The sequence below is a fragment of the Hippopotamus amphibius genome, chromosome 7, assembly GCF_030028045.1.
Source record: "Hippopotamus amphibius kiboko isolate mHipAmp2 chromosome 7, mHipAmp2.hap2, whole genome shotgun sequence".
Lineage (NCBI taxonomy): Eukaryota > Metazoa > Chordata > Mammalia > Artiodactyla > Hippopotamidae > Hippopotamus > Hippopotamus amphibius.
This window is the reverse complement of record NC_080192.1, coordinates 12,406,074-12,421,192: the sequence shown is the minus strand read 5'-3', so window position 1 is coordinate 12,421,192 and position 15,119 is coordinate 12,406,074. Positions and strand designations below refer to the sequence as shown.

Here is a 15,119-nt window from a genome sequence, read left to right as displayed (position 1 = left end):
TCCTTACCCAAAAGTAGTAGCAAATTAGTGGTAAAGCGAGGAGTCAAGACCCAGCAGTTTCGCACTGAGAATAAATAAGGGGTGAATGAATGCACGGGTGAGTGAATGACTGAATGGGTGGCTGAATGAAGGAGGAAGAAAGAAACAAGAGAGGGATGAGTAGGCAGAACTCCAAGGCCTTTTCAGAGACCCCAGTCTAGTGTTCCCGTTGTACAGACAAAACTGAGACCAGACAGGAGGCCTGCAGGGGGAGGCCAAGGTCTCCAGCAAGGGCTGTGGGGCCGGGCCCTGGGCCTCCTGACCGGCTCCCCGCTCTGTGCCGCAGCCCCGAGCCATGATGAAGACTTTGTCCAGCGGGAACTGCACGCTCAGCGTGCCCGCCAAGAACTCGTACCGCATGGTGGTGCTGGGCGCCTCGCGGGTGGGCAAGAGCTCCATCGTCTCTCGCTTCCTCAACGGCCGCTTTGAGGACCAGTACACGCCCACCATCGAGGACTTCCACCGGAAGGTCTACAACATCCGCGGCGACATGTACCAGCTGGACATCCTGGATACGTCCGGCAACCACCCCTTCCCCGCCATGCGCAGGCTCTCCATCCTCACAGGTGGGTGCCGAGGGTGGACACGGGGCGCTTGAGTTTGTGAGCGTGTGTGCTTGGCACTTTACAGTTTGCAAAGCGCTTGCCTATCTGAGATGAAACTCACGAGGCCCCTTGGCACCATGAGGGTCAGAGAGGTGTCGCTGCTTGCCCAGCAAAGGATGGAGCAGGGCCCCAATTCCATGCCGTCTGACTCTGGATCGACTGCTCATGTCTGCCAGTGCTGCCTTCCAGATCAGGAACTTTTCCAGATCAGGAACAGACTCTGCACTGGGGCGTTACCTCCCCTGGGAGCACAGGGGCTGCTGCTTTCCTCCTGCCGGGGTGACCCAGTAGGACTCCGGGGCCCAGGGTCAGTCTGTCAGGCTCAAATCTATTGACACCCCAGGCCTTTGCCGCCTCTCAGAGAGGCAGGGGCAGGACCCAAGCAGTGATCAACTAAAGGGGCTGGTCGGGACTTGACCACACTAGGGACTCGGTAACAATCACAGTTACTGCCATGGCAATAGCTAACACTTATCAAGAGCTGCGTGCCTGTTTCTAGAGCTTGGCATGTATTTATTTAATCGTCACAACTAGCCTAGGAGATAGGTATTTGCCTCCCCATTTTACAGGTGGGGAAACAGGCCCAGAGAGGTTGAGTTACTCCAGGTGATAACACAGCTGCTAAATGGCAGTCTGGCTCTCATGTTTTACCACTAAGCTATCCTGTAGCCTCTCGGCCCAAGTCGGGAGTGGTGGGGAGGGAGGGGATTGTGGGGGACTAAGGGAGAAGGTGGAGACGTGAGACGGGGCCATGACTTTCATCATCTCGAGCAGTTATTTGTGGTAGCTAAGAAGACAGGCTCAGAAACCAGCCTGCCTGGGTCTGAATCCTGGTTCCACTGCTTCCTGGTTTTGTACCTCTGAGCGAGTGACTTTATCTCTGTGCCTTGGTTTTCTCATCTGTAAGTTAGCATCTGTTAGCACCCACCCCAAAGGTCTTTGTGACAATTAAATGAGTTAATATAGGAAAAGTGCTTGGTGAGCGGAAGGTAAGTGCTCAAGAATTATGGGTCTCGACTCCGCATTTGCAGTGTGCCTGCGATGGGCTCTGTAGACTCATTTTCTAAACCTTGACCCTGCCGTTGCTGGGCAGCGATGAAGGGAAGGAATGAGCAAGTAGCCCCCAGCCATCACTAAAACAACCCCACGAATGGAGATACTTCTGCACCAAGAAACCCTTGCCGTGCCCGCCCCTCCCGCCACGGCCCGGCCAAGACTCCTCCCTGAGTGCCCTGAGCAGACAGCTTCCTCTTCAGGGCTGTCCTCAATGACCGTCTGACCCTGATCACACTGGGACCGCCCCACCCCACGTTTTGGAGAGGGAATGTGTGGGCAGAAGGAGCCTGTGCTGGCCTGGGTTCCAGTCCTGGCTCTACCACTTGGCAGCTTAGATGTGTGACTAGAGGTCTGAATCTCAGTCTTCCCAGCTACACAATGGGCATAACCTTGCTTCCTCCCGGGGTGGCTGCGAGGACTGCAGAAAAGTGCGTGGGGGGCACGAGGTGGGGATTGCAGGGATGGCAACTCTGCTTGCCGTGGGGAGGGGACTGGGTTCCCACCGAAAGAAATAAGGCTAGCAGAAGGAGGGAGAGAGGAGAGGTGGAGAGGGACCACATCGTATTTCCAAAGTTAATTTTTAATTACACAGATAACACACAAACACACCCTCCTCTAAACATACAGATAAAGCTAAAAAGCCCCCTCCCTCGCCCCATGCCCCCAACCCCAGGCTCCTGCCCCCTCCCCTGAGGCAGCCACCCCATCAGTCTTCCGGACCCCTCCACCAACACTCTGACATTCACATTTGTGTCCCCATAACAGGGAGAATTTTCGTCTCTTTTTTTCCGTGCACGTATCATTCCGGGCACATCTGCCTCCTGCCCTCTTTTTTCACTCACCAGCTCGTGCCTCGTTTTCCAGCCTGGTACTGGTGCAGAGCAAATCCTGAAAGCCATTAATTCTGCCGCCAGCTCTCCTTCCAGCTGCCAGCCAGGCGTCTCCGAAGCTTGGCATCACAGCCTTGCATTTGAATATGTCAAGGCTGCAGAGTCCTCAGGGGCCCGGGATTAGCCTAACGGGATGGGTTTGGCTGCCCAAGCAGAAATGGTTGCCAGGCCAGCACTGCCTTGCAAGTGCCTTTCTAAATAGCCCACACCGTCCTTCATCCCTTCCCATCCCGTCCACGCAACCAGCTTTACGAACACCCACTGTGTGCCGTGATGAGGTCTCCCTGTGCTCCAGAGTGCGTCATTGGCTGGAACGTGGTCCTGAATATGCCATCTGCTGTTTTGGGGGGACTAATGGTGTGCCCCTGGGGTCCAGAGGAAAGAGGCAGCAGTGCTACCAGAAGCTGGAATTGCTTGAAGCTCTTCTTGAGAACTTGGGCCAGTCCCCAGCGCCTCTGAGCCTTGGTTTCCCGTAAAACAGGGATTTTAACATCTCCCCACAGGTTCTCAAGAGTTTGCCAAAGTACAAAAGGTACTTTGAGTGTGAGATTGTGATGACTGTAGTGAGATGTGGAAATTGGGGTGGAGGCACTGGCCCTCTCTCACCTCCCCCACCTCCCCTGCCACCTCCTCATCATCCCTGTTTCAAAGACCTGCACTGACGGATGCAGCAACTTGTAGCAGGGGTCGCGTGGGCCTCGGAGGCTAGCGTTCACATGTTCATCCATGATTTAGTCAAGAAGCAGAGGACACCTGTGTGTGCTGGGCCCCAGCCAGGTGAGGACAGAATCCAGTCCACGTCTCGGCCTAGCCACACCCAAGCTGTGTGATCTTGGGCCAGTTGCTCACCCTTTCTGAGTCTCAGTTTTCTCACCTCTCACATGAAGGTAATGAAATCTCCCTCACAGAGGTTTCGTGAAGACTCAAGGGGGAACCCAGGTGGCTCTTCCAGGCGCTTGTTCTCCTTTTGAGACCCAAGATCACTGAGCATGCGTCATTCTCCATTTGTTATCTCCTCAAACCTTCAAAAGCATCCTGCGTGGGACAGATGGGGAAACTGAGGTTTAGAGAGGTGGCATGATCCGCTGAAGGCCATGTGACCAGTGAGCGGAGGGGGCAAGAGGTAAACCTAGGCCTGCCTGATGCCAACGGTCTGGGTTCCTACTATGTATTGGGGGCTATTCCAGGCCCTGGGGATGTGCGCTGAACAGCAAGACCCCTGCTCTTGTGAAAATTGTATTTATTATTATTCCAGTGCAGTCCACACAAGCTCACAAAGCTCGCCCTGTCTCCAGCCCTGCAGAGAAATGTAGGGCGGGTTCATTGTGTTTGAACCAGGCCGTGCCACGTATTAGCTCCGTGACAAGGGATTTGACGTTCTGGGCCTCAGTCTTCTGTTCTGGAAAATGGGGGGAATAATAGCAGCTCCCCCACAGAGTCACTGTGAAGGTCAAGTCCGGGAGCAGGGAGGGGGCGGGATGCGGTCAGGAGCCGCCTGTGAACTCACCCCGAGGTTCCTCTCCCTGCAGGTGACGTTTTCATCCTGGTGTTCAGCCTGGACAACCGGGAGTCCTTTGACGAGGTCAAGCGGCTCCAGAAGCAGATCCTGGAGGTCAAGTCCTGCCTGAAGAACAAGACCAAGGAGGCGGCGGAGCTGCCCATGGTCATCTGCGGCAACAAGAACGACCACGGTGAGCTGTGCCGCCAGGTGCCCACCACTGAGGCTGAGCTGCTGGTGTCCGGCGATGGAAACTGCGCCTACTTCGAGGTGTCGGCCAAGAAGAACACCAACGTGGACGAGATGTTCTACGTGCTCTTCAGTATGGCCAAGCTGCCACACGAGATGAGCCCTGCCCTGCACCGCAAGATCTCCGTGCAGTACGGAGAAGCCTTTCACCCCAGGCCCTTCTGCATGCGCCGCGTCAAGGACATGGACGCCTACGGCATGGTCTCACCCTTCGCCCGCCGCCCTAGTGTCAATAGTGACCTCAAATACATCAAGGCCAAGGTCCTCCGGGAGGGCCAGGCCCGCGAGCGGGACAAATGCACCATCCAGTGAGCAGGAGGGTTGCTGGGGTGGGTCTTGGGTGGTGCCTTACTGGGGGGTGGCCCCGGTACCCACTGCCTGCATCTCCCTCATGAGACCCCAACAGCAGTTGCATTCCAAGACCTTTGGCGCCAGACTGGAGGATCCCCGCCTCCAACCTCTGTACAGTCTCCTGCCTTCAACTGCTTCCCTCTGATTTTTCCTTTCTTCTGCTCCCTCTTGGTTTCATCTTCTCCATGGGGGGTGGATCCCTGCAGGACGGGAGGCAAGGTTGGGGCTTAGACCAGGACCCAAGTCAGAGCTTGTGCATCCTTGCAAGAAACGCTGATGCCAGAGGGGCCAGGAACCCTGCATCCGATGGAGACACCTGGAACATCACAGGATGAAAACGATACCCAGAGTCAGCTGCGAGAGGGCTGTGCTCTCCTGGTGTAAGACCCAGCTTGGTTCAGATGGCAGCTGGGAGTCTCTCCCCACCCCATCCTGAAATTCTTACCCTCTGGCTTAGCTGTTTCTATCCTGTGCCCCCCAAGTTGGCCCCTAGCTTTCCCCGACGTTGAGCCAGGGGTGTCTGTGTGTTTGAAGGGGGCGTGGCCATGTCGCCTGGACCACATCCATCTCCTGAACTACCTTCCTCAGCCTCCTCTCCCAGGTTCCTCTTGTCTGTTGGTTGTGCTTTGTTGTTGCAGCTGTTCTGTCGTTTTCCCAGTAGAAAGGGAAATCGTTGTACTGTAAAAGCCTAGTGACCCCTTCTTGGCCAGGATCCGCCCCCCCACCCCCGCCCCCTGTTCAGATCCACTGCCTCCACTGGGGACACCTTCCTCCCCTGCTCCCAGATGGGGTTCCCATGGCCTGTCTGCAGCTAGACATTGCCCTCCTACCGAGCTTCACCGTTTACACTCGCACAGGTGGGGCAGGCAGGCTGGGGCTGCTTCTCCTGACCCTGTTGCACAGAGAAGGTGGCTGAGACTCAGAGGGCAAAGTGACATGCCCCAGCTCTGCCTCCTGGCTCGTTCAGGACAGAGCTTCGCCTGGAACCAGGCTGTCCTCTACTGTGCTTGTTCCTCAAGCATTTATTGAGCACCTGCTGTGTGCTGGATGCGCTGTGTGCTAGGAAACAAAGAGGGTGAGCGATGCATGTTACGCCCCCAAGGCCAAGCCTCCCCGGCTCTGGCCTCTTTCCCTTTCCCCACCTGGCCTCTGCCCGCCCCTGCTGCCCTACTGCCTCTGCACATGCAGCCGTTGGGAGGCGTGGAAGAGCAGCTGGAAGCCAGAGCTGAGCCCAGGGGAAGTAGGTAAGAAGAGCTCTCAGCGGGCCTTTTCCTGGTGCCTGGGATTGGGTTGTGCTGGGTATCGGGCGTGGCGGGATTTGAACCTGTGGACCAAAGGCTCTTGCCATCAGCTCCTAAAAACTACATTTTATGTTTTAAATCTCCTTGAAACTATTGAAGTTTAGGCCACAAGGAACCTTAGTGATCATCTAGTGAATCCGAGGCCCAGAGAGGGTAAGTAAGTTGCCCCAGGTCACACAGCAAGTCTGTGAGTGGCAGAAGCAGGGTTGGGTCTGGGCATTCAGCACACACCATGATGTGCCCCTCTTCTGATGCTGCCTCAGCCCCTGGGGCCTTCAGGGATTTGAGGTGTCGTCTCCCTGACCCTTTCTCTAGGTGGGCCTTCGAGGGCTCCTGTAGAGTCTGTGTACATTGTTCTCACATGTATACATGTACACACACACGAACACACAGATGTACACATGCCCTGGCCTCAGCTCTGCACACCCCACACCTCCACCCTGGCCCCTGCTGCTCAAGGCAGCCGCTCTGACCCTGCTTCTGTGCCCCCAATCTGGCCCCAGCCTGAACCCTCTAAGCAGACCGGGTACCTTGGCCAGGACAGGTGTGTGGCCTGGTCTGACGCGGTCACACCCCTGCTTCCCCATATCTCTGTGTACACTCTCAATTAAAGTGCATTTGTTTCTAAGCCGTGTCCTTGACCACGTGTATTGTATGTATTTCCAAGAAGAGGTGTGGCTCTTCCTCCAACCAAAGCTGGCTTTCCCTCCCCAGATTGCACCTGCCTGGTGCCCTCGCCCTGAATGTCAGCACTGAGTCAGCCTTTGAGGTTAAGTATGTGGGGGGGGGGGGGGGAAGGGGGGGAAGTAAAACCCCATGAGAGGAGGGAATAAAACCACTGGCTCTTCTGGGCCCTCTGAGGGGTGTAGGCTGAGTTGTCCGTGTCCCTCCGGAGGAGTGGTCAGGTCAGATGGGACAGGTCTCCCCCATGAACCATCAGCCCTTTGGGGTCACCATATGTCTGAGTTCTGGGTGGCTCCCAGAACCGCCCAGAGAACATTTGGTGATATCTGGAAACAGTTTTGATTGTCAGGAATGAGGAGGGGGGGGAGTGCTATTAGCATCTGGTGGGTAGAGACCAGGGATGGTGCTGAACACCCTCCAGGGCCCAGGACAGCGCCCCCCATAAAGTGTTACCCCACCCTGAATGTCAGCAGTGGGCAGCCTTCCTCGCTTGGACTGTCAACTCTTGAGATCAAGACACGGCCCATGTCTATGTATGGCTGATACAACGTACAGCTTTTCTGGATGGTACTTAATAAACATTGGACAAGCACAGCGTGCCCTCATGTGAAATGAGACAGGATGTGGGTGGGGATGGCAGGTGGAGGTGGGGGGGAGAACGTCTTGTCCCCGTGAAACCCCGAACATGGTGCCTTGGACTGAGTTCTCCCTGGGCTGGGAAGGGTGAGGGAAGGGAGTTAGCCACACACCTGCTGCATGATTGACAGCCCTCCTCTCGCTCCATCTTCGTATCTTTCAGCCCCATAAGAAACACGCTCCTCGTGTTCACCCCCTCTTGTGGTGGGGAATTAGGCTCGGAGAGCTCAATATCTATCCAAGATGGCACAGTTGGTGAAGTGGCAGATCGGGGACTTGAAACCAGAGCCATGTGGGTGAGGAAAGGATTTTGCAGCTGGGAGAAGGAGACAGGTCTCTGCTTTTGATCAGTCAGCAAATACCACTGAGCAGGGAGGGCCAGGCCTGAAGAGGGAGGTTTAGCAAGAAGGAGGACAAGGTCCCTGCCTGCCAAGGGCTCACGATCCTGCAGGAGAGACCCCTGTGTGGACATTTACAAAGCAACGTGATCCCGGCTATGGTGGAGGAAAACCAGGTGAGCCTGGGAGAGCTCCCAACCTCTGCTTACCTGGGAGCCCAGCTTCCCTCCCATCCTTTGCCCACGCCAGCCAGAGAAGGTCAACGTGGGAGGCAAATCGCTCTGATGCTCCTCCAGTCCTGGTTTTTGCAAATGTGAGATGTGGAGGTGAACATTCCCTTCTGAATTGCAGGTCAGACTGCACCCTAAGAAGGGCTAAACGGGGAGGCAGCTGGGCACATCTATGCAAGACTTCCATGGTGCATTGGAGCCTGGGCATCTCTGCCACGCCCTCCCTCCACGTGGGACTGTGAACAAGTCCTGTCTTCTCCCAGGCTTTAGTTTCTTTATCTGTAAGTGGGAGATGGGGAGGAGGACAGCTGGACCAGACAGCACATGAACAGCCCCTTACAGCCCTATGTCCTCTGCAAAAAGGAATTAATATTCCTGCTACATAACCCACAACATTCCGATTGTTACTAAACAGAACACGTTTGCTCCAGGCCTGGCCCCAGCCCCACTCCATGCATCCCACAGATTCACCCTGGAATGGGGTTAACAAGCAAAAAGCTGTGGTGGAGGAGGAAGACGCCCCCAACAAATATCCCTGGGACAGAGGGTGGAATAAGATTGTAGGAAAATTCCCCTCATGGGGAGACCATTCAGAGATAAGCCCAGGACAGCCAGCTAAATTCCCAACCTAGGAAGGGAGCATTGGGAATCTGATTTCAGAGAATTCTGAGCTGTGAACTCTAAGTACTTGTTCTGTTCCGCATCCCTGAGCCTGTCACTTATTCCAAAGAAAAACTTCAGCCTGCATCCCGGCTTGGTGGGGGCTGATGGGAGGCCAGCTGGAGCTCCGCAGCAGAGGCTGCTGGAAACGGGGAAGGGAAAGGGAGCAGAGCTTTGTTGGAGACCCACTGTGCACCAAGCACCATGCTGGGCCTGCTCCTGCAGGCTCTCATTGCATCCTCTAAGCAGAGCTGTGAGGAAGGATTTTGAATCCCCATACGAGTGAACTGAAGCTCTACGAGGTAAAGGCACATCCCCAAGGTTGCACAGCTGGTAAGTGGCAGAGCTGGGCTAGAAATCACGTCTGATTGCAAAGCATGTTTTCTTTCTAGAGCTTTCATAACTGAGCCAACTAGGGGCTGCTCTCTGGAGGGAAAAGCCAGCAGTTTGGGGTGTGATATCAACACGATTCAGAGAACTTGGGCAGGTGTCGTTTACAGGGTGCCCTGCCACTCATAGCCAAGGGCGCAGCCACTGTAGCTGAAGGAGAACTTGACTTCCCTCTCATGGAGAAGCCCCATGTGAGTGTGCTAGGCCAGAGGATGGCTCTGCTCCACCTGTTCACTCAGGCATCCAGGTCTCTGGCTCCTCTATCTCTAGGACCATGTCAGATCTGCAAGGTCAAAGCCACTGCCACATTCAGGTTCAGCCAGAAAGTTAGGAAAGAAAGTGCAGGCATTGCACATGTGCTGTTTTCAGGGCCCTGGACACACCCCTTCTGCTCACTTTCCACCGGCAAGACTCAGTCATGTTAGCAAACCTACATATGAGAAGGGCTGGGAAACACAGTTCCTTGCTAGGTGGCCCCGTACATGATGGTGACTTGTGGAAGAAGAGGAGGAGCAATTGACCAGCCAGCTAACAATCTCCACCCAGCCACCCTCACGCAGCAGGTCCAGACCTCAGAACTCACATCCAACCTGACTTCCAACAAACTCTGCTCAGTAGACATGATCAGAAAGCAGCTCTGACCTCCCACTACTTGTTTCAAATGGCTCTGGGCTTTGCTTTCCCCATCCCTCCATGAGAACGTGAATGTCCCATGACTTTTCCCATTCATACCAAAGGCACTTTGGGGGGCAATACAGCCTCAATTAAAATTTGTTGGCCATGTGATGATCCACATCTCCATCTTCATTCAAAGGAAAGACCGTCCGTCCTTCCCCCAGCTGAGCCCCGCTGTGCACAGAAAGCTGGAATTTGGGGACGAGAAGGGTGGGCAGGTTCTCCTTTTTTCCCCCACTCTCCATCTTCCCTTTTAGCTAATTCCAGTTTCTCTCTCTTCCATTCTTGGCAGGTGGGTCTGGTGGGCAGAGGGGAGAGGAGTCAGTGGAACAGGGATGTTCTTACTTGCAGGGCACTATGGTATTGTGGTAAGACTGTGTCATGCTCAGAGCTTGGGGGATGTTTAATGATGGTATTAAAATCTCAGGGTAATTTTGTAGATTTTTCAGAGACCATGCTGCCATCACTGGGAATCTCTCACCTGCGGGTGTCTTGATATTGTTCTGCGCATCTCTCTTTGGGGTGCCTGCTTAGTCCTTCTGCAGCCCCTAGGAATGTTCTGGCATCCCTGGATTCCCTGTGCTGAGGCCTCTTGGCCCTCCAAGATGCTCTCTTGGACAGGGCTGACGACATCCCCACACCAGTGTTCTCTCATGGTTATCCCACATCTGCTCCATGTGAAACTCACATCATTTGCCCCAATTAGCTTGAGTATAAGTTGATCTGAGTTCAGTAAGGGTCTTTAGCATCTAACCCGGACAGTCTATCACCCACTAGACTTATCAGGTGAGGACAGTGGTCCACAGAGCCCTCAGCTACAGGGACGTGTGTCAAGCCCTCGAGGCTTAAGATGATGGCAGATACTCTCACAGAACACCACAGCTCTCTCCAAAAATTCTCTCTCCCAAGAAATCCTCTTACTACTGACTCTTTTATATCTTTGATGTAGGTGAGAAGTATGAGTGTCAAGTAGCTGATTCTTGGCCAGCTATGTTGAAAACGTTGACTTTGGTTTGGCATCTTGATTTGGTTTGGCATCTTGATCTGAGATCAATTTTGTTGGGTCTCAACCAACAAAAAGAGGAGAGGGCCAAGATCATCTGCCAGGTAAAAGAGGGTGGAGAATGACACTCAGGAAGGGTCTCCAGCCTCATCCAGGAAACGGAACACTGAACAGAAGATTGAGTCAGAGCCAGCAAGGACTGAACCAGCCCAGGTAACTGGGCACACACCTTAATATGTGTCTCAACAAGGGAGGCAGAGCATTTTAATAGTTAATAACATAGGCTCTGGTCTGAGACTTTCAGCATCCAAATAGCTCTGCTATTTTCCATTTGAGTGTCTTCAAGCAAATTACTTTTCTATTGGTCAGCTCTCACTACAACAATGCTGTGAAACAAGCTACCCCCAAATTCAGTGGTTCACAACAAACATTTCTTCTTATGCTTACCAGACTTCAGGTCAATTGCAGTCTCAGTGATTTAGGCTGGACATTGCTGGTCTTGACCTCAATACTGATCCTGTTTTAATTTAAAATTTTGATATTTTGTTCATTGTGATGTCTTATCCCATTTAGGCTGCTATAACAGAAGTACCATAAGCTGGGTATTAACAACACACCCATATTACAACGTAAATTGGCTTATAAACAAATTCCATATTGATAAGATAGACTGGCTTATAAACAACAAACATATAATTTTTCACAGTTCTGGAGGCTACAAAGCCCAGGATGAAGGCAGCAGCAGCTTCTGTGTCTGGGGAGGGCCTGTTTATTTTTACATAGATGGCCATCTTCTCACTGTGTCCTTATATAGCAGAAGGGGCAAGGGAGCGCTCTGGGGATCTCTTCTCTAAAAGCACTAATCCCATGCATAAGGGCTCCATCCTCATGATCTAACTCCCCAAAACCCTACCTCCAAACACCAGCACACTGGAGGTTAGGTTTTAACAAATGAATTTGGGAGAGGGGGACACAAACATTCAGTCTACAGCAGTGGATGTTTTGCATTACTTTTTATTTTTAAAATATTCCGTTAAATATTATTAGCTTGAACCCTGAATTTATTGGCATCTGCTTAAATTTTTGCACCCGAGACAAGTGCCACCCTCACCTCACCCTGGCTCCGGGCTACCAGATAGTTTCTGCTCTGTTCCACATGTTTGTTCTAGGACCACCCTCCACCCCCCTCACCCCACCCCCCACCCCCAGGCTGAAGAGCCTACAGCTACCCAGGGTATGCACTTCTGCGATGAATCATTGGAATACAAAAGGATGGAAACATGAAATGTTTCCTGAAACCTTGGCCCAGAGCTGACACACTCACTTCTTCCATACTTCATTGGCCAAAGTAAGTCATATAGCCAGCCTACAGCCCATGGGTTGGGGAAACACTCTCTCCACTCTAGGGGAGTCACATGGCAAAGGGCTTCCTTTCTAATACAGGGAAGGCATGAAGGACTGCAACATGACCATCGACCGCACCTATCTTCTCTGAGACTCGCTGCAGGCCCTCCTGGGGTGAGCACACTCCTGGTGTGGTCCCTGCCCTGCAGCATCAGTTCTGGCTATATGCCTCCTATGAACCAGCCTTGGCCACATCACTTCTCTACACCTCTGTTCCTTCATCCCTGAATCTTAGGGAAGACCACACAAAAAGGTGTATGCGAAAGCACTTGGCAATTTGTAAAAGGAGTGCAAACATCCATGTTTGACATGTGTTCATTGGAGGATTTTAAGACACGGCTCCCAGATTCTTTGACACACCTCTCTCCAAGAGGTAGGGTCCCCTCCCCTTCATCTGGGAAGCTTCTGACTGCTTCCACCAGGAGCGTATGCTGGAGTGATGCTATGTGACTCCTAAGGCCAGCTCAGAAAAGGCCATGCCTAGTTATCTTGGAACCTTCTCTTGCTCTCAGGATGCTCCATTTCAGAACCCAGCTGCTGTGCAATGAGAAGCCTGACCTCCGTGGAGAGGCTGTGTGTTGGGCGCTCAGGCACAGTTCCAGCCGAGCCCAGCCCGAAGGCCAGACATGTGCAAACAGGAGCCTTCAGGTGGCTCCCCCCACCAAGCCATCCTAGGCTTCCAGACATAACAGAGCAGAGAGAAGCCATTCCCGCCAAGCTCTGTCCAAATTCCTGACCACAGGATCTGAGAGGAGAAGAAAGTAGTTGTGATTTTGTGCCACTAAACTTGGAGGGGTTTCTTAGCAGCAAACATATTTAAAACATTCATCTAACCCCTCTTCACTGTCCAGGTCTCAGGACACAGAAATGAGTCAGATGTGGTCCCTGCTTTACAGAGAACCAGCAAGCAGCTCGTAGCAGCTACTGCAATGTAGTCTGTTATGTGCTGTGTTAGGGGCTGTGGATGCCCCAACCCTGCCTGGATGAGCTTCTGCACTGGCTTCTCAGAGGGAGACGATGCTGGAGTTGAATATAATGGATTAATAAAAGCTAAGCAGGGGACCTCCCTGGTGGCTCAGTGGTTAAGAATCTGCCTGCCAATGCAGGGAACACGGGTTCGATTCCTGGTCTGGGAAGATCCCACATGCCACGCAGCAACTGAGCCTGTGCGCCACAACTACTGAGCCTGTACTCTAGAGCCCATGAGCCACAACCGTTGAGCCCATGTGCCGCAACTACTGAGGACTGTGCGCCTAGAGCCCGTGCTCTGCAACAAGAGAAGCCACCACAACGAGGAGCCCCCGCACAGCAACTAAGAGTAGCCCCTGCTCACCGCAACTAGAGAAAGCCCGCATGCAGCAATGAAGACCCAATACAGCCAAAAATAAATAAATAAATAAATTTATTTTTTAAAAAAAGCTAAGCAGGAGGACGAGGGAGTGTACAGGGGACTAGAGCTCCATGCAGCTGGGGCACGGAGGGCAAAACCCACTGTTCATTTTTTTTAAAAAAAAGTATTGATTTATTTGGCTGCACCAGGTCTTAGTTGCAGTACGTGGGATCTTCATTGCTGTGTGGGGGATCTTCGTTGCGGCATGCAGAATCTTTAGTTGTGGCATGTAGGAACTAGCTCCTTGACCAGGGATCGAACCCAGGCCCCCTACATCGGGAGCGAGGAGTCTTAACTACTGGACCACCAGGGAAGTCCCAAACCCACTGTTCCTTGAAACACCCTAAATGCTCGGCTGCCACAGGATCTTTGCACTTGCAGTTATCTCTGCCTGGAATGCCCCCCACAGTCCCCACTGGCTCACTTGGTCCCTTCATTCATCTCTCTGCTCAGAGAAGCTTCTCCTGACTTCTTGACCTAAGCTCCCCTCTTAATCCATCACTCTCCATCACTCTTTTCCTGCTTCATCTTTCCTGATAACATTGGTCATCACTTGACTCTTCATCATGTGTTTGTGTATTGTTCGTCTCTTCCGCTGGAGTGGTAACTACGCGAGTCTGATGCACAGGTCCTCCTAGAGTAGCACAGTGTCTGGCACACGGTAGGTCTTCAATAAATATATCAGGAGCGGATGGAGGAATGAAGAGAGAGGTCTGATCAGCTACATATTTGGAAGCCCTCTCGGCCTGCAGGGGATGGATTGGAGGGGCGTGTGAGGGGATGGTGAGGAGAGGGTGGATTCGAGCTGGCAGAACTGGAGACCTGGGATCCCAAGCCAGCTGTGGGGTGTTGCATTGGGTGGAGAGTCAAAGGCAGGTCTCAGGATTGGCATTTGGGCAGCTGGGGAGTTGGTGGTGCCAGTCTCCAAAATGGGGACACCATCAAGACAGGGTGCAGGCTGGAATGCCATGAGCATGGGAAGCAGGATGAGGAGGATGGGTTGAGTTTGAGTATGTGGAGTTTGAGGCACCCGTGGGAACTTCAAGTTCAATGGACCAGCAAGAACCTGGAGGGGAGGGTCTGAAGCTTAGGAGAGAAGTCTGGCCTTGAGCGGTGGACCTGAGGGTCATGTTAGCAGTGGGAGAGTGTGGACTAGATAGATCAGGCAGTGAGAAGAGGACCCGGAGGTACACCAGGGTTTAAGAAAAGACAGAGAGTGGGGGATGACAGAGGGAGAGGGGAAAGGTGGGTGGAAAACCAGAGTGTGGGGCCATAGACACTGAGGACCAGGAAGGTTCAAAAAGGGGTAGATGGGCGCCAGTGTCAAAGCTGCCACGAAGGGGCTGAAGGGCGTCTATGAGACACTGGATGAAGCTGAGCTAAAGGACGTGTTTATTTGGAGGATGTGAATGGAGGGGGTGGCAAGCTAACAGCAAGGATATCTTTTTCTCTTTCTTTTAAATTGTTTAATAAGCATGGCTGGAAAATGGAAGAGAAACTAGAGGGAGACAGGGGTTCCAAAGGGACCACTGTTAGTATTATTACCATTTTTGAAGATGGAGAGGCTGGAACTTGCTGAAATGCTCTTGAGAAAGATTCAGAAAAGAAGGATAATGACGACACATGGGAGGAGGAAGGGTTGATTGCTAGAGAGGGGTCTCTGGAGACACGGAGAGGGTGGGGATCCAGGGTGCAGGCGGAGGCAGTGACTTCAATCAAG

At 53.0% G+C, this 15,119-nt stretch overlaps 1 protein-coding gene across 1 annotated transcript; it reads left to right on the top strand.

Annotated features, from left to right (window-relative positions):
* The first annotated feature begins 307 nt into the window (after nt 1–307).
* Nucleotides 308–6,617, top strand: RASD2 (RASD family member 2). Its single transcript, XM_057742448.1, has 2 exons — nt 308–605; nt 4,120–6,617. The coding sequence occupies exons 1-2, from the start codon at nt 335–337 to the stop codon at nt 4,647–4,649; spliced, it is 801 nt and encodes a 266-aa protein (XP_057598431.1). The 5' UTR covers nt 308–334; the 3' UTR covers nt 4,650–6,617.
* Nucleotides 6,618–15,119: the final 8,502 nt, after the last annotated feature.